This window comes from Bactrocera tryoni, chromosome 5 (assembly GCF_016617805.1).
Source record: "Bactrocera tryoni isolate S06 chromosome 5, CSIRO_BtryS06_freeze2, whole genome shotgun sequence".
Lineage (NCBI taxonomy): Eukaryota > Metazoa > Arthropoda > Insecta > Diptera > Tephritidae > Bactrocera > Bactrocera tryoni.
Window position 1 is genome coordinate 48,231,960 of NC_052503.1, and position 18,520 is coordinate 48,250,479.

General features: G+C 27.8%; 1 protein-coding gene across 11 annotated transcripts in view; it reads right to left on the reverse strand.

Moving 5' to 3' along the window:
* Positions 1-7,291: 7,291 nt before the first annotated feature.
* LOC120776863 (formin-binding protein 1-like) overlaps positions 7,292-18,520 on the reverse strand; it is a 164,210-nt gene continuing 152,981 nt past the window's right edge. The window contains exons 9-13 of one of the 11 annotated variants that reach the window (XM_040107911.1): positions 14,765-14,794; positions 11,528-11,877; positions 11,315-11,449; positions 8,577-8,743; positions 7,292-8,505 (exon numbers count right to left, since the gene is read on the reverse strand). In XM_040107911.1, the coding sequence (XP_039963845.1) occupies positions 8,342-8,505; positions 8,577-8,743; positions 11,315-11,449; positions 11,528-11,877; positions 14,765-14,794 (846 nt within the window). In that variant the 3' untranslated portion in view covers positions 7,292-8,341. Of the gene's footprint in view, positions 8,506-8,576; positions 8,744-11,314; positions 11,450-11,527; positions 11,878-14,764; positions 14,801-18,520 lie in introns of all 11 variants that reach the window. The other 10 variants (XM_040107915.1, XM_040107914.1, XM_040107910.1 and 7 more) reach the window with 10 other exon arrangements.

The following is an 18,520-nucleotide window of genomic DNA, read 5'->3' on the forward strand; positions in this document are numbered from 1 at the left end:
AATACAATATTTATTCTGAAATGGTGTGAAATATTTGAAGTTGCTTTCATCCTTACCGATGCTCCTTCTCCTTTACTGGCGTAGACCCCGCTTACCAGAAATATGCGGAGTTAACATGTAGTCGTTTCTACTTTTCGCTATTTGACGCCAGTTGTAGATACCAAGAGCAGCCAGGTCCTTCTCCAACGGAGTGGAGGTTTTCCTCTTCCACCAGCGGGTACTGAATTTCAAACCTTCAAAGCTCATCGTTCCGTCGACTGCGGTACTCACCGTTGCCAATGAGCAAAGAACCATAAATCTTCCGCAAAATCTTTCTTTCTAACACTCCTAAGGTTGTTTCATTAGATGATACCATTGTCCATGCCTCCGCACCATACAAGTCTTGGTCTTTGTTCGTCGAGATAAATATTGTGCACAAGTTTTTTTGGGATTTCTGCTTTATCACGAACACTAGAATTTGAGTGGCCCAAGACATTCAGCGAAAGTCGCGAAGTCATCGAAAACTTGCCACATGCGTGTCGTCCATCCACCTTCTTTATTCCCCAAGGGACCGGAGCTCTCGAAGGAGTCATATTTTCCATAATGTGATATTTCGAACATTTATTTAAACGTTATTATTATCAATAAATGATCATTTTCTCGTTTTTGTAGATTGTTATGAAAAAATCAGAAAAGTTATTGCCGTCTAGTACATGGTGACTTTAATACGTACTACGATCTTTGGCACTCCTGCTTGTCAAACGATCCTAGGGGGATGCAGCTGGCGGAACAGATACGAGTTTTGAAACTCTGCACCATGGACGACGAATGTCGCCTGACATCACAATAGTTAGTTGTGTCACTTCCTAGCTGAGTCAGTGGTCTTAGCCAATGAGCGCGACTGCTTATTCGAGGTCAATCCCTGTGATGCCATATAAGAAATCTCAACTTGATAAATCTATATTCGCGGACGAAATGGGTAGAGCACTTAAAGTCAAGCAATTCCCGGCCGAGTGAGCAAGCTTTGGAATACTGTCATTTTTCTGTGCAATACAAGGAAAAATGACGATAATCGTGTCGAAATCCAATTCAACGGTCATGCCTCCTCGGACCCGAAGAAATGTGCCGGCTACTTTAGCCGATTAGGCCACTTGAGGCCTTGTCATTCCTGATCTTCACACACCACCTGAGCCTAGCCAAACATAAGCACGGATTCCGTAAAGTGCACAGCACCACCACAGTTCTTAGCGCTTTCGACAGAGTCAACCATACAAGTCTACTTGAGGACATCGAACAAACCATGCCTCCTCCAGGATTTAAGAGGTGAATCATAAACTATCTGAGCGGTCAACAATCAGCCGCAACAAGATCCTTAAGTCACTAGCCGAAAACACTTAGGGTAAAGACAAAGAGACGTTGCTGACAGTCTGCAAGACGATCGGCCGGCCCGTTATAAACTACGACATCCATATATAGTGTGTACTGGATGTAGTAGGACGGAGATGGAGAAGATACAAACTTGTAAAAATACCGCACTCCGGACAGTTACGAGATGCCTCCTGGTGTCTCCCAACCAGCACATACACAGAGAGATCCGCATGCTGCCTGTAAGAGCATAACACCCTCCTCTTTAAGCAGTTTTTGCTCGGATGTTTTCGAAGAACCGCATTCTAGGCACATCAGCAGAACATTCTTCCAGTACATACAACAATATACCGACAAAATTTCGGTCGCGATTAACTTTCGATATTCATTGAACGCCATTCGCAATGGAGATAATAACACTTGCACTGACTTCCTCCCAGTTAATGTCCACTTAAGAGTCCAAATGCCACCAATCGCAGAACAAGATCTCGAGTTGCCGCGTGAATCAAGAGTGACTCTAACGCAGCTTCGTTCTGGGTGCAGTAGCAGGATAAACTCCTACTTATACAGAATAGACCTCAACTTATGTCCTGCATGAAACGAGTTACCGAACGATACTAATCCCATCTTTGCTGGGACTAGGATTAAGTAATATCGCTGACTTCGTGCAGGTAGATAATCCCTACAACAACAATAACCAGGCGCCACCGTGTGGTGTCCACACGCTGAATTTGATTGGAGTCAACTCGGATGAATGCTATTCTCAAGCAATAGCTTTTTTGCTGTCATTTTGTTTTAATACAAATTGGTCGGCTAGGATCTATCAAGGCATTTGCGAAAAATCTTCCCTGATTGATGAGCGATTTGAAAAAATGGTAAACCTCAATTCTCGGACGAGAGATCCACCTTTTGATGCCGACCGTGACAAACAAACGCATTAAGGATTTCGATTTAAGAGCATGCACCTGGAATGTCCGGTCCCGCAGCCCATGATTCGCCGAAGAGCCATATCTCATAATGTTACCTTGACTTTTCTATATTCCAATTTTAAATTCCATCTGATTCCTTCACTTTCCAAAATGCAAAACAAGCACCAGTGAATGTTTAGGGGTGAAAATTCGCCACAATAGGTCCTTTAAAGGAGGCCAACTTATGACCAAAACGTGTCCAAATCGAAGCTAAACTAATCAAGTACCCAGATACCAAATATGTGGATCAAAGTTCCAATTGCGAACATTTTATCGAAAATATAGGTGAATCTGTGAGATATTTAGTTGAAATTTGGAGAGAATACTTTCCTGAGAGTAGTATGTCTGTGTGTTAAAAATGGGTTGAATCGGGTCAATACTTCCCTTTGCCTCCATATACCTATTATAAATATCGAGCTTCCGGCTGATTTTATATATATTGGCCAACATGTGAGCCATCTTAATGAATATTAGAGAGCCTATTTTTAATAACGGCACTTCTTTGTACTTAGAATAAATAAAATCGAGTGAAAACTTGCCCCTACTCACTAACAAGCCTTATGTACCTGAAGTTACTTCTCTGGCCTTAATCATTGAAAGTATGAAATGTGCGGTTATACCCGAGCAAAGCCCCTCTTAACATGTTATAAAAAAGTTGATTTAATTAAAAATAAATTTGTTCTTGTATTTGTAATTTAAGCAAATTGAACTAATCAAATTCACAACAATTATTGTGAACAAATTAATCCTAGACTTGTTTGCAGCCAAAGGATTTTATTAACAGACGGACCAGTTTCACTGTGGGCAAATGTATTTAAATTACGAAATAAAAATGCTAAGCTGTTTCTTTTTACTTAATTTTTTCTTTTTATTTACTTTATTTATTCACCTTATTTTTGCTGCACACTCAGTGTAACTGCAATGCATATGAGAGCGTATGCACTTTTCTATAATGCGCAAGCGCACAAATGAGCACAACACGCTCCAAGTGTGTTGTTGTTGTGGCAAATTTCAATACAATTTCGTCATTCGATTTTATTAATATTTATTTTCATCATTTTCTTACCGTATAATATATATATAATAATATATTATATGCATATACATATATACTATACATATATGTGTGTATGTATAGGTGATAAATTTCAAATTTCATTTCAATTAAAAATTTTGGAATTTTATGCTTTTCCGCTCACACTGTTGCGCGCTACGCTCGCCACTGCGCCTACGACTTGACTGCGTCTACCAAACATTTTACCGTTAAACGCGCGCTCTTTAATAGTTTACATTCGTTTAAATATGTATATATATATATATATATGTTATATATATGTATGTATGTTTTCAATATATATATATATATAGTTGTATATTATGTTTACTTATAAAAAATGGTATTTCATAGATCAATAATATTAGTTAATAATTTCGCTTGTTGCACACGAACGACAAGCCACACCCATCAGGGGGGCTGAACTTAGGCTTATTTTGCGTACTATTTATAATTAAATTAGGTGCGAACGTAAAGCGTGGCGCGCATGCGCACTGAAGACACACAAGAGCATAAGCATAAATAACCGTTACTTCCTGACGTACAAAAAAATCATAACTTAAATGCTAATTAAACTTAATTACATACATACTTAAACGTTTTATAGTACAAATTATGGTAAATTATACACTCTCTTTACTTTCTTTACTTTTTACAGTTATACACTTGCGTTCATTTGTAGTTTTGTAGTGGAAACTTGTGGCGCGGGTTTGGGGCTGCTTATGTATGTATGTATATAAATTACAGATGTGGTGGAGACATTTTCAAGTGTATTTTTGCAGGTGTTTCTTATTAGGTCTGACTTATGTACTTATATGTTTATAGTTATATAATTATTTACTGTTATTTCATTCATTTAACTGCGCTGCTGATTTATCTAACTGTTCTATATTTGTTTGCTAGTTACTTTCCGCTAAATTAGTGTACAAATTACATAGGGTTTAACAGAGAATTTAAGCGCTTTCCGATTAACATAGCAGAGCATAGTAATAATAATACATACAAACATAACTTGCTTTGCTTTTGAGCTAGTGCTTATGCTAGCGCTTTGTTGTTGTTAGTTTTGTTATGTTTTCGCTTTGTTTCATATATATTTCACAACATATTTTTTGCTTTGTTTAAACTAAACTCACTTACAGTTAGTTACAAATGCTTATATACTCGCATATATGTACATATGCATACATATACATTTATATTAATATAATTACGAAAAATAAGGCGCAAATTAGAAGCTAACTTATGTCACTAATAATAAATGATTATTACATATTTACTTATTTAGCTTTAAAGGAAACTGTACAAAAGCTCGCTAAAGAGATATAACGGAAATCATCAACGAGAAATTATTAAGTTAGAAATTAAAAATTAAAGCAAAGAAAATATGAGAAACTAATGCTGCATTTTATACTATCAAATTAAATAGAAAAGAATCCTAATAACCAAAACAAATTATAATTAGAAGTTAAAAAAAAATATAATTAAAAGTTAAAAAAAATTATAAAAATTAACAAAATTTATAATAATTAAAAAAAAAAACATTAATGACATTTAAAAATAATATTAAATAAAATATTGTTTTATTTTATCAAAATATTTTATTCAAAATATAAAAATATTTAATAAATTATAAAAAAATAAGACAATTAAAATCAAAATAATTTAATTAAAAAAATAAAAATTACAATTTTAATTAAATTAAAAATTGAAAAATTAAAAAAATATTTAAAAAAAAATTGTAAACGAAACCATTTCGATTCAAAAATATAAAAAAAAATTAAAATTTAATAAATTAAAAAAAAATAAAACAATTAAAATTAATCAAAATAATTGAAAACCAAAAATTATAAAAAAATTACAATTTTAATTAAGAAATAAAAGTAAAAAATAAAAAATGTTAAAATAAAGATTAATACAATTAATTAATTAGGTAAAAAATTTAATTAAAATAAGTGAATTGAAAAATTTAATTTAAAAAAAAAATGAAAAATTATATACATTATAGATACATATTTAAAAAAAAATTAAGCAAAACCATTTTGATTAAAAAATATTTTAAAAATGTAATCAAAAATTTTTAATTAATAAGATTAAAATAAAATAATTAAAAATGTTTAATCAAAAACATTTTAGTTAAAAATATGAAAAAATAATAATTAAGAAAATTAAAGTTAATCAAAATAATTGAATATCAAATCATAAAAAATTACAATTTTAATAAAAAAAATGCATTACAATAGATTAATTAAAAAAAACAAAAATTTTAATTAAAAAGTGAAAATTATTTTAAAAAAATTAAATACAATTAATTAATAAATTAAAAAATTTAATTTTTTATTAAAAAAAAGTTAACTAAGAAATAAAAATATTTTTAAGAAATGTTCAATCAAAAATATGTTGATTAACAAATAATTAAAAATTAAAAATAATCAAAAAACAATGTATTAAAATAATTGAAAATCCAAATTTATAAAAAATAACAATTTTATTTAACAAAATGCAAACAAAAATTAAATAAAGTGTTTAATCAAATTTATTTTAATGAAAAAATATTAATTAAGAAATTTAATATTAATTTAATTATTTGAAAACCAAAAATATAAAAATTGCGATTTTTATGAAAAAAGTTAAATACAATTAGCGAAAAAAAAAATTGAATTAAAAAATAAAAAAAATATATTTTGTTAAAAATATTTTGATTAAAAAATTAATCAAAAAATAAAAATTTATTAAAATAATAGAAAATCCAAAAATATAAAAAAAAATAATTTTAATTAATTAAAAAAAGTGAAATCTCTCATAAGTGCACACTGGCGCGACCCGGCTTTATGTCCGGTTAATGGACATAAAAACGTTAACACCAAATAATGATGGGGCCGGCCAATCAGCATCCCTGAAACTGAAACACTGAAAAAACTTTAAATGAAAAACCAGAAAAAAATTAATTAAAGTAATTGCAAATCAAAAAACTTAAATTAAAATTTTTCACTAAAATTAAAAAAACATAAAACATATAAAATACAAAAAAATTAAAAAAAACTATTTTATTAAGAAATAAAAAAAATCTTTTTATAAAAAAACATATTTTCTTACTAAAATAAAAAAAGAAAATTTTAAAAATTATTTTATTAAAAAATAAAATATTTTTATTCCAAATTAAAAAAAAATATTTTGTTAAAAAAAAATTTCTAAACAAAAAAAAAATTATATTTTATTAAAAATTAAAAAAAAAAAAAATTTTTTTAAAATTAAAAATAAATAAAAATGTTTTTATTCAAAATTAAAAAATATTTTATTAAAAAAAAATTTTTTACAAAACTAAAAAAAAAAAAAATTTTATTAAAAAAATTAAAAAAACTTTTTTCAAATTAAAAAATATATAAAATTTATATATTAAAAATAATATTTTTATTAGAAATTAAAAATCAATAATAAATAAAATTGAGCTAAAAATCAATTAGCAAAAAAATTTAGAATAAAAAATTATATTTTTTTCCGGTTTCCCTGCATTTTTCTTAGCACGGTGGAGGCAGCGTATAATTAAATTTCAGCATTTCAATATTTTAATAGAATTAATTAGTATGTTCATTTTACGTTTTTATTATTATTTTACTTGCCATTGGTTTAGTTTATGATGTGTAAGAGTATGTATGAAGTGATGCATTTTATATATTTATTTTTTTCAAATAATTCAATGCTTTTTTACGGCATATTTGCATTATTTATAATAAATTGATAGTGTTTTGTATGATTGTGTTGCTGGTGCTTAGTAGAGGTTGCGCTTTATAGTTTTAAATATTTTGCATTTGATTTAAGTTATTTATTTTTTATTGTAATACATATTTTTTTGTATTTGCTTGCTTAGAGAGAGATCTGTTAGTGAGTTTTTGACAATAATTTACAATTAAATTTTAAATTTTTTTAATTTGCTGCGTGAAAGCGTGCAATTTCTTACATATTTTGATATAATTAATATGTATGTATGTATATAATAACAGTTGTGGCTGTGACTGTGGTGGCGAAAAATGAAAAAATGCATTAAAATAAAAATACAATTTCATATTATCTACGCAAACGCATTTACAAAACACTGCCTAGTAGAGCGGCATATCCCCCTTTAAGTCAACCATTTGCCCCGCTGACCCCCCCTAACAAATCTTTTTTCTTTGTTTATGTTTTCTTTGCAGTTTTGCACATTTCTGCAATTTTTTTTTATATATTTTTTTCATTTATACAATTACAATAGAGTTGTATCACTGTCTGTAATAATTTCTTTCTCACAGCATTTTAAATTAGTTTTAATTATTTTTCTATATAAACATTACGAAAAATTTAAAATGAAAAAAATTATGAATAATAATCGTACATAATGAAAAGCAATTCACAATACTTGGTTATCAGTTATTTCGCGCTTAAGTTACGCCCTCTCTCTCTCTCTCTTTCGCTATCGCTCACTTGCGCTCAAAGTCAGCAAATCGAATTTGGTCATTTTGGAATCGAAACGTTTTGGGACACATACACATTTACATAGTTTGCTAGACAACACTGCTGTGTTGTTGCTCGAAATAGTCAATAGTCGGTGTGCTGCTTGTGGAACTGCTCGGCTCGGCGCCGTCGACAGCTTTGTTGCTTTTATAAATGAATGCCATGCTCTCAACCAAATGTATGTATGGACTATGATTGTTTGATTGTTGTTGGAGCATGTGGAAGTTCGGTTAGTAAGTCACTTTTTTACACAGAGCATATTTATACATTAGAAACAGCAAATCAGAACTCGCCAATAATTCAAGGAGTGGAAATTTTCAAAAAATAAAAATCAAAAATGAAAAACACAAAACTAAAAGTGCCAAATTTCAACATAAAGTAATAACAAACTAACTAAATCAACTCTTTTCGTACTTAAATTAAGGCAAATTAATTAAGTATTAATAATTAATTAAAAAAAAGTTGATCTTTAAACAATTATATAAACGACTTATGCATACAGTGTACATTCAATATAACTAGTCGGCACAAATCCCTCATCCCAGCCGTTCGCCGCGTTGGCACGGCGCACGCGCGTCCAACCGTCGCCCTGATCGATCTCAATGACTTGCAGTTCTTCGCCCTCAATCATCGGTATGCTGCCTTCGCTGGTCGCTAAGGGCAGCAAATATAGAAACAAATTAATAAAAATTGCAAGCTACATAGTTATTTATAACGGTGCTCACCTTCGAAGGGGTAGAGCGCTCGACACGTGCCCAGTGGCTGCAGCACCTCGATCTCCGCTCCATCGTAGTCGTCCTCGCCGATGGCGTTCTCGTTCGCACTACCCTGTCCTGAACCCGGCAGTGAGGTGTGCGACGTACCCAAACCGCTTTCGGGACTAGCCGAACTGCTGATTTTGTAGCCGCGCATGCAAAAGAGGAAATTTGTGTAGCAATTCGTATGATTGGTAATGGTGTATTGGTTTTGATTTGACGCAGCAAACAAGCGAACAATGAAGTGCCAAAAAATGAAATGAAATAAAAGAGAACACAACGAAACGAATATTTCGTTTGCAATTTAAAACGAATGCTTATGGTTAAACTTAGTTACTAATTTGATAATGTTTTTGAATTTTCGAATTTTAGAAAATGTGGCAAATCGGGTTATTTTGAGCACAAAAATTTAATAAAATGATATGAATAATTACACGAGTGAAAAATTGATGGAGAAATGCTGTTACAACATATATTGACATATAAAATAATGTGGAGGGGAAGGTCATTGACAAAATATACTGTGGGCAAAAAATAGAAAGACTTTTTAATTTAAATTTTGCTCATAATATATAAGTATAGAGTATAAGTGATAACAATTACAGGAAGTTATGAAGGAAAGTGACTTAGAAATATTTTTGCTTATATCTCAAGAAACTAATAATGAAATAATGAGCAAGTATATACGAAATATATATATACATATGTGTATTAATTTATGATTTTATTTTTAATTTTTAGCATGGTTTTTACAGTACCGATTTGGCTTAATTTTAGTTGTTGTTGTAAAGGCAAGAATCCCAGTTTTGTTAATCAGATTTCTTCTCATTTCTCAAATCATAAAATCGGGGTACAAAATCAAGAAAAATTACAAAAATATTACCGGAAGCCGAGTTATGAGTTTTTTAATTAAATAAATTTTGGTTTAAACAGTATATTTACAGTTTTAATTCTAATTTTGCTAAATTGTAAATTTTTAGTCCAAAATTTTGGGATATACATATGTACATACATATGTAAATGCAAATCAGAATCAAAATTTTAATTTAATTTGAAATTTGAAAATTTAAATTATATTTTATTTATTTAATTTGAAATTTTTTTGGTAATAATTTGAAAATTAAAAATAATTTGTAATTTTAATTAATTTAATAATTAGAAAATTAAATTTTTAATAATTGGAAAGTTAGAAAATAATTTGGAAATAAAAATTTTATTTTAATTAAAAATTTAATTAGAATTAAATTTAAAATTAATTTAATTTGAAAATTTTTTGGTAATAATTTGAAAATTAAAAAATAATTTGAAATTTAATTAATTTTAATAATTTGAAAATTAAATTTTTAATAATTGGAAAATTAGAAAATAATCTGGAAATCAAAATTTAGATTTAATTAAAAATTTAACTATAATTAAAAATTTAATTTCAACACATTCATTTGTAATAATTGGAAAAGTAGAAAATAATCTGGAAATCAAAATTTAAAATTAATTTAATTTGAAAATTTTTTGGTAATAATTTGAAAATTAAAAAATAATTTGAAATTTTAATTAATTTTAATAATTTGAAAATTAAATTTTTAATAATTGGAAAATTAGAAAATAATCTGGAAATCAAAATTTAGATTTAATTAAAAATTTAACTATAATTAAAAATTTAATTTATAATTAAAAATTTAATTTAATTTGAAAATTTGTTGGTAGAAATTTGAAAATAAAAAAATAATTTGAAATTTTAATTAATTTAAATAATTTGAAAATTTAATTTTTAATCCAAAATTACAATTGATAAAGTGCAAATAGTATGAAAGCCCAAGTTTCTCGAGCACTGCTCTAGAGTATTGAATGTGTTGATTTTCTGCGAACTCTAGTTCAGATTAGTAGAGCACGAAGTATGCACTAGTAAAAAATGTTAATTCAAAATCAATTTTATTTTTTAATTATAAACATGAATAAAAAATCTTTTTATTTTCCTATAGGGTCTTTGGTATTAACATTTTTTCCACTCCAGTATTTGGGAATTTATTTTCAGCTTTTCTATTGGCTATTTGGCATGATAAATTTTTGAGAATTATTATTTTTTAATTAATATTTTCTGGATTACAAAACAAAAACAAATATTTTAGGCGTTACTTTAATTATTTTTTTATACATTTTTTAATACATTACGTGCAACCCTGTCCTTTTAAATTGTTTACACGAAAATTAATCTAAATAAAGCGTTTCAATGGATTGCTTCCAAAGAAATTGGGGCCCATTTAGTTAGTATAACCGGAACTCATACTAGATTGTGTGCCATTTTGACTTTGGGCACAAATACTCTAAAAACCGGGTATACATAGAAGTTTCACGATGTGTGTAGAATTCAATGCTAATACAACAACAACAGTGCATAGTTTTAATATTTAGTGGGAAAATATAGGCAACAACCAAAATCTGGACAACAATTATGATTAAAATAAATTTAGAAAAAATATATAAAATGTTAGTCAATACGATAAAAAAAACGCGCATTTGGCGGGGGATATCTGTGCGCGTAGCAATAAATACAAAACATTGAAATGAGGATGGGCAAAGAAAGTTGTGAAAACGAATGAAAACAATAAACAAAGGGTATGAAACGGTTAATTAAATTAGCATGGATGAAGTGAATTGGCAAATGATCTAAAGCTAATTTTTTTTTCTTCAACATAGACTTATGAGTGTACCCGTTATTGTTATTATTATGCCCATTTTGTATTTGCGCCACATTATCCTCAGAACCTGACCTGCTTAAGCTGCCACCGTCATCGGCATGATCGTCGCCATCATCGTTGTGATCTTCGGCACTGCCATTGGAATGTCTGCAAAGCAAGTTACATATTTATATAAATATATATATGTAAGTACTAGAGAGAGATAGAAAATTTTTTGGCACTCACCTCGATGTTCGGTGTCCATTCTGCATGAGTATGCGACTCGCTTGCGGACTATTACTGGCCAGCGGCATTTGATTCGCACTCTCCAAATAGCCTTGGAACTTCTTCAAATCCATGCGTAACTTTTCCATTTTGTGCTCGGACTCATTCAGCTGTCCTTCGACTGTCATCGGATTGCCCAACGATGAGTTCGACTCATAGACCATCTTCATTTTCATGAGACCATCACGTGTGGCCACCTCTTGATTGAGTTTATGCTGCAGTTCGGCAATTTTAGCTTGTAGCTTCTTGCGCCGTTGACTCGGTGGTAAATCGCTGAAATCTTCCTTTTGGCCGTCCGCCGTTAGGGAGTTCTGTGTGCGGAGGAAATAAGGTGAACGGTAAAGAAAAATTACATAGGGTTGATAAAATGGTGGGCAATGCGTACATACAGACATACTATAGCTATTTCAGCCACATAACGAGGTGATAAGTGCGTAAGTGGCGTTTTAATAGGTACAATATATATATATATATGTATAACTGGTGTTTTTGAACAGAAAAAGCATGAGAAAAATACGAACGAACACTAAACAATGGTGTACAAACGAAACGAGACAAATAAATAAAAACGGGTCTTCTCTTGGACATCATTCGGTGGTGTTGGTTATGATGTTGGTATGAGGTGGTCATTGGTTTTTGGTTTAATAAATAAAAACAATGTGAAATTATTTCAAGAAAAAACGTTTTAAGAAAAAAATTTCGATTTTTTTCGCAAAATTGTTTTTTCCAACATTATTTCTCTCTAATTAAAAAAAAAACAAAAACACATCAAAAGCATATTTTCATAAAAACAATTCAAACGCTTTTTCTATAAAGAGAAAGAAAGCTCAAAAATTCTGTCTCCAGAAGTTAATATACATACATATGTATGTACATACATACATAAAAATAAATTATAAAATTGAAAAAAAAAAATATTTAAAGAACATTTTCTTCAAAATCATTTTTATACTGTAAAATATATTTTATATTTTTTACGAATTTTGAAAAAAATGTTCACCTATTTTTGTTATCAATTTTATTTCTCTACTATATAACTACCGAAACAAAAAAAAAAAAAATAGAAAAAATAAGTTACAACCATTTCTCTCAACATAAAACAATTTTAAAATTATTTTGAGATACAAATAACATTGTATAAATACTGGTAAATATAAAAATTGTCTTTACTTTGAAATTTTTTTATGCTATAATTGTTTCAATACAATTTATGTTTTTGAATTTTCAATATTTAAAAATTTTAAAAAAATAACTAAAAACCATTTCTCTAAAAATAAAAAAAATAAATACATAAACCCTTTTCAGAAGTTAATATATATAAATAAATTATGAAAAAAATTAATCATTAAAAAAACCAAATTATAAAAAAAACTTAAATTAGAACAATGTTTTGTTCAAAACAATTTTTTTTACTCTGAAATCAAAAAAAAAATTACTACAATTTTTACTCTAAATTCTTTTTTCTATAAAGAAAAATTTAATATAAAAAATATTTAAAAAAATATTTAAAAAAAATATTTAAAAAAACGAATACAAAAAACAAAAATAATTATAAAAAACGCTTTTTTCACAAAAAATTTTATTCTGAAATTAAAATTTTTACTCTGAAATTAAAATTTTTTAACATATATTTTTTTTATTTCTTAAGAATTTAATACACATATGTATGTATGTAAATAAATTATAAAAAAAAGAAAGTAAACATAAAAAAACTGATACAAAAAATAAATTAATTATACAAAAAAATTAAAAAAGACTAAATTTGCACAATGTGTTCTTCACACATATTTTTACTCTGAAATTAACAAAAATTATTCTAAAAATTTTGCTCTAAATTTTTTTCAATAATTTTCTTTTTGTTTCATTTTAACTAAAAAAAATTTTTTTTTTTTTCAAAAATATTTCAAAATATTTCTCTAAAAATAAAAAAACAACAAAAAAATTCCAGAAGTTAGTAAAAAAAACTTATAAAGAAAAAAAAATAATATAGAAAAAATTTTTTCTTTACTCAAAAAATTTTCTTTAAATATTTTTTCCAACAAAATATTATTTATTCAGAAATTATTTATAAATAATTTGTTTCAGATTTGTTTTCAAAAATAAAAATTTTTGCTTAAACACATACAAACATTATTAAAAAAATTACACCTACAGATAATGTATGAGATTGTAAATAAATAATGAAAAAAAAACAAATTATAGCAAAAATAAAAATTATTAAAAACTTAAGTTTGAACAATGTTTCCTTCAAAAAAACATTTGAACTCTGAAATTAAAAAAATCTAAATATTATTTTTTTTTTATTTTTATTCATTTTTTTTTTTGCTGCAGATTTGTTTAATTTTTTTTTTTAATTGTCTATAACTCAAAAATAATTTTTTTGAAAAAAAAAATCTCAAAACCATTTCTCTAAAAGTCAACAAACAACTAAAGCATTCCATTCTAGAAGTTAATATAAAAATTTATATTGAACAAAATAAATTTGAAAAAAAAGCGTTCTATTTTATCAAAAAATTTTCTTTAAAATTCGTTTTTCTCTAAATAATTTTTTCAACAAAAATGTATTTATTCAGTAATTTTTTTTACTCAAAAAGTTTTGCTTCTAAGTTATTTTTCAAAAAAGATTTTTTGACTAAAAATTATTTTAAAAACAAATTGCGCCTACAGCTATGCTCAAAAAAATTTTGAATTAAAATATATAAAAAAATATGTGCTTTTTTTCTAGAAATAGTGTTAAGAATGCGTGCGTGAGTCTATAATTCGTATATAAAGCGTTTTGCAAAGAAAAATGGAAAATAAAACGCAAATTGGAAGAAATGGGTGTAAAAGAATAGTGAAAAGCCTGAAAAAATAAGTTTTTCTTTTCGGCCTTGTTAAACTTCGTGCTTTTTAGTGACAGTGTAAGTTTAGATGTGTGTGTGTGTGTGTTAGGTGTTGAAAAGTGTTAAGTGTGGTTTAATAAAATTACAACAAACGTGATTGTGGCATTAAGAGCAGAAACAGTTACTTAGTTGTTATTAAAGATTTTAGTTTTTTGTTAAAATTATTTCTATTTTTTTTGCAAAAATTAGTTCTTATTAATAAATTGCAACACGCTTAAGAGTAGTAGTGGTAGTGAAGTATTATTGCTAAGTATTTAGTTAATTAGAGTACAAATAGTGGCAGTAGTTAGAAAAAGCAGCGTAAAATCATTCATACCTTCATGGTGATACAGGCTTCATAAATCTTCTGTGGCTATTGACAGATAATTTTTTGAAATTGTATCACATTGTTATGCATATATTTGGTTTTTGTTACATTTGTTTAATATTTTCGGTTGTTTCGGTTTCGAATTTTTTGTTTTTGTTTTTCAAACAAATTTTCAATAATTTTCGTAAGCGTACGTTGTGTGTGTGGCGGTGGTGGTTTCGATACGCAATGTGGTGTTATGGTGGTTATTTTTTGTTGTAGTTGTTGTTGTTTGTAGTGTATGTTGTTGTAGTTGATACAAAAGTGAGTGTAAATTCAAAAATTTGTGTTTAGTAAAAAGTAAGAAAATATTAATTTTGGTTTTGCATAGTAAAAAAGTTGTTTTTTTTTGTTTTTGTTGCATACATAGTTGTACAGACATATAAACGTTTTGCAAGAAACATTTTGACAAAAATAAAATAAAGCCGCATTCATGGAAGAAGACAACAGTGTCAAAATAATACAAGTGTGTTGAAGAAGAGAGAGGGGAAAGAAAAAATATAACGGTAGATATTATATTGCAATATATTGTTTATAGCTTATTTAATTGTTATAAATTGATTGCGATTTAGATTAACTAGGCCTGTACTGAAAACTGTATCATAGGTTTAGAAGGTGATATTTGCTTTATCATTAATACTAAGGACTCGTAATTGAAGAAAACATATACCTTAATTACTATTTGAACTGACTTTTATCAATTTTTAATTGGTTGAAATCAAATTGCAACTAGTACTGATACAACCAGAAACAAACTAGTACCTGCAGGACCAGTTGGGATTATAATTTATTTTTTTTTTTTGTACGCCATAATTTTCTTTTTTAATTTTGGTTGAAATGCCTGATATTAAATTGTAACTAGTACTGATTGAACCATAAGCAAACTAGTTACTGCAGGACCAGTTGAAATTATAATTTTGTAAACTTATATTTCTACGTTGTCACCATATTTTTTTTTTTTAATAATTTTTGGTTGAAATAAATTGCAATCAGTACTGCTAAATAAACTAGTTACTTTAGGTCCAGTTGGAATTATAATTTTGTAAATTTATTTCTTACTTTGTCGCCATAATTTTTTTCATTAAAACAAGAGACATGAAAAAACGCTACCTACGGTTGCACCGAAGATAAAATACCATACACAAGTCTAACATTTCTTACAGGAACTTGATTTTGATCGATCAATTTGTATGGCAGCTATATGTTATAGTGGTCCGATCTGAACAGTTTCTTCGGAAACTGTAGCACTGCCTTGGAAAATACTCCATGCCAGATATCTCGTCAAATACAAAAGTTTTCCATACAAGGCCTGGATTTTGGTGGATCAGTTTGGATGGCAGTCATGTGTTATAGTAGTTGGTTCGAATTCTTGGAGAGCAAAGCACGTGTGCAAAGTTTCAGATCGATAGATCGATAACTCAAAAACTGAGGCACTAGTACGAGCATATACAGACAGACGGACATAGCTAAATCAACTCAGCTCAGCACGGCACCCTATATATTTTATAGGGTCTCCAAAGATTCTTTCGGAGACAACAAACTTCGTGGCAAACTTAATGTATCAAGAATAAATAAGAAATAGAATTTATGCATTGAAAAGTAAGGCAAACTTATTTGGTATTTTATAAAATTTATAAAATATTTTGTGAGGTTATAAACAATTGTTTTCTCTGGATTTAAGAAAAACTATAAAAACGTAATAATAATCATATTAAAAAGCCAATTCTAGTCTAATTGCAAAGCTTTAAGCTCTAAAACAGCCAATTATATAATAGATCAAAGCCTCTGAAATATCTTAATTTCTAAAACATAGTCGTTCATAACATTATATTATAAAATACAATTCCAATATATTTTTTTATAAAACAGTCTTACAAATTTCAGTTACAGCACTTAACTTAAACAAAAACAACAACAAACAGTAAAAAAAACAGCAAACAGTTTAAAAAACAACACGTAAATAATAAAAAAGCGCCGTCCAACCAAGAAACAACAAATTATTACAAACAAAAAACATTAAATGAAGGAAGTGTTTTGAAATTTGTTCATGAGTATGGGAATAAGGACGATTTTTGACAGTTGCAACATTGCAAAGTTAGGCGAAATGACAATCTGCACAGAAAGTAAGCTTAGCACGATATGTTGTCGATTTTAATTGTGAATCAACTTATTTAATATCCATTAAATTATTTATTTATTTGAAAATCAAAAAAAAAATTATAAATTTAAAAAAACCAAAAAAAAATTAAAAAAATTATTAAAAAAAAATTAAAAAATAAATTAAAATAAATAAAAAAAATTATAAATTAAAAGATAATTAAAAAAAAAATTTTAAAAAAATTTAAATAAAAATTAAAAAAAAATTATCAAAAAAAAATAATAAATTCAAAAAAAATTTAAAAACAAATTTTTGATGAAAATAAAAATAATAATAATGTTTTCAAAAAAATATTATAAAAAAAATTGTTGGAAAAAATAATTAAAAATGTAATTTTTTTAATTTTTTGACTGAAAAAATTTATTTTTTTAACAAAAAATCTATTTCCACAACAGATCGAGCTCAACATTTTCAAATTGCAGCTTTGTTTAGTGACAAGTACAAGACTACATTAAACACGTACGCACACATTATGAACGCACTGTACCTACGCACATCGGGTACTTACATTCATTCGTATTCGCAACGCAAATCGTACGAGAACACACATTTATGATTTGTCCAATAAATTTGCAAGTTAGACGCAAGTTTTCAGTTGCGTTATTTGTTGTTGTAGTGTACATATGAAAATTCGCGAAAGTATACCCAGTAATCCAATAGGTAATCAACACAAAAAAGGAAGAAATAGAGACATAAATACATTATGAGATACATAAGTAATGGGAAAGCATAACAACCAAAGCGTTGAGAAACCAAAAATATGTGAAAGCAAAAAGAAAAGAAAAAAGAAGAAGAAAAGTCAGGTGCATAAAGTATTAATAAAAGTACAATACCATAAGTGGAAATATGAAAAGGAGTGAGTTTAAGCGTCTTTACAAAAAACTAATGATAAATGGGATAAAAACAAGAAAAACATAAAAAGAGTTACCAAAAGCGGGTGGAAATAAATGAACTGAGAGAAATGTAGTTAAAAGGGAAATTATATTTTTTTGAAAAATTTTAATTTTTTTTTTCTGACTTTATAATATTATCCTCAAGGAAAAAAAAAATAGTAAGACCTTAGTTTTGGAAAATAAATGAACAAATGAGAGAACTATGGTTTGAGAAGTACTCGAAAGCTATTAAAGGAGAGATGAGGACGTTTTTAATATTGAGCAGCGTTATCAGCTTTCTTAAAGTTTAGGTGGGGGAACAGTCCTATGTATATACCCCGAGTATAAAACTGACTAATAGACGGCTAAAATAAGAAAAACGTGCAACCGAAGTTACAATTTCCCTTCAAAAATACAAAAAATTCCTTACAAGAACTTGATTTTAATTTGTATCGGCCAGTTTAATGGCAAATTTGGTAAAGATATGTCGTCAAACGAAAAAGTTGTTCATACAAGTAATAGATTCCGATCGTTCAGTTTGTACGGCAGCTTTATGCTATAGTGGTTCTATCTTAAGGATTTCTTCGGAGATTACATCATTCCCTTAGACAATAACAAATGCCAAATTTTGTGTAGATATCTTCTCTTCAAATGAAAAAGTTGTTCATACAAGTACTTGATTCTGATCATTCAATT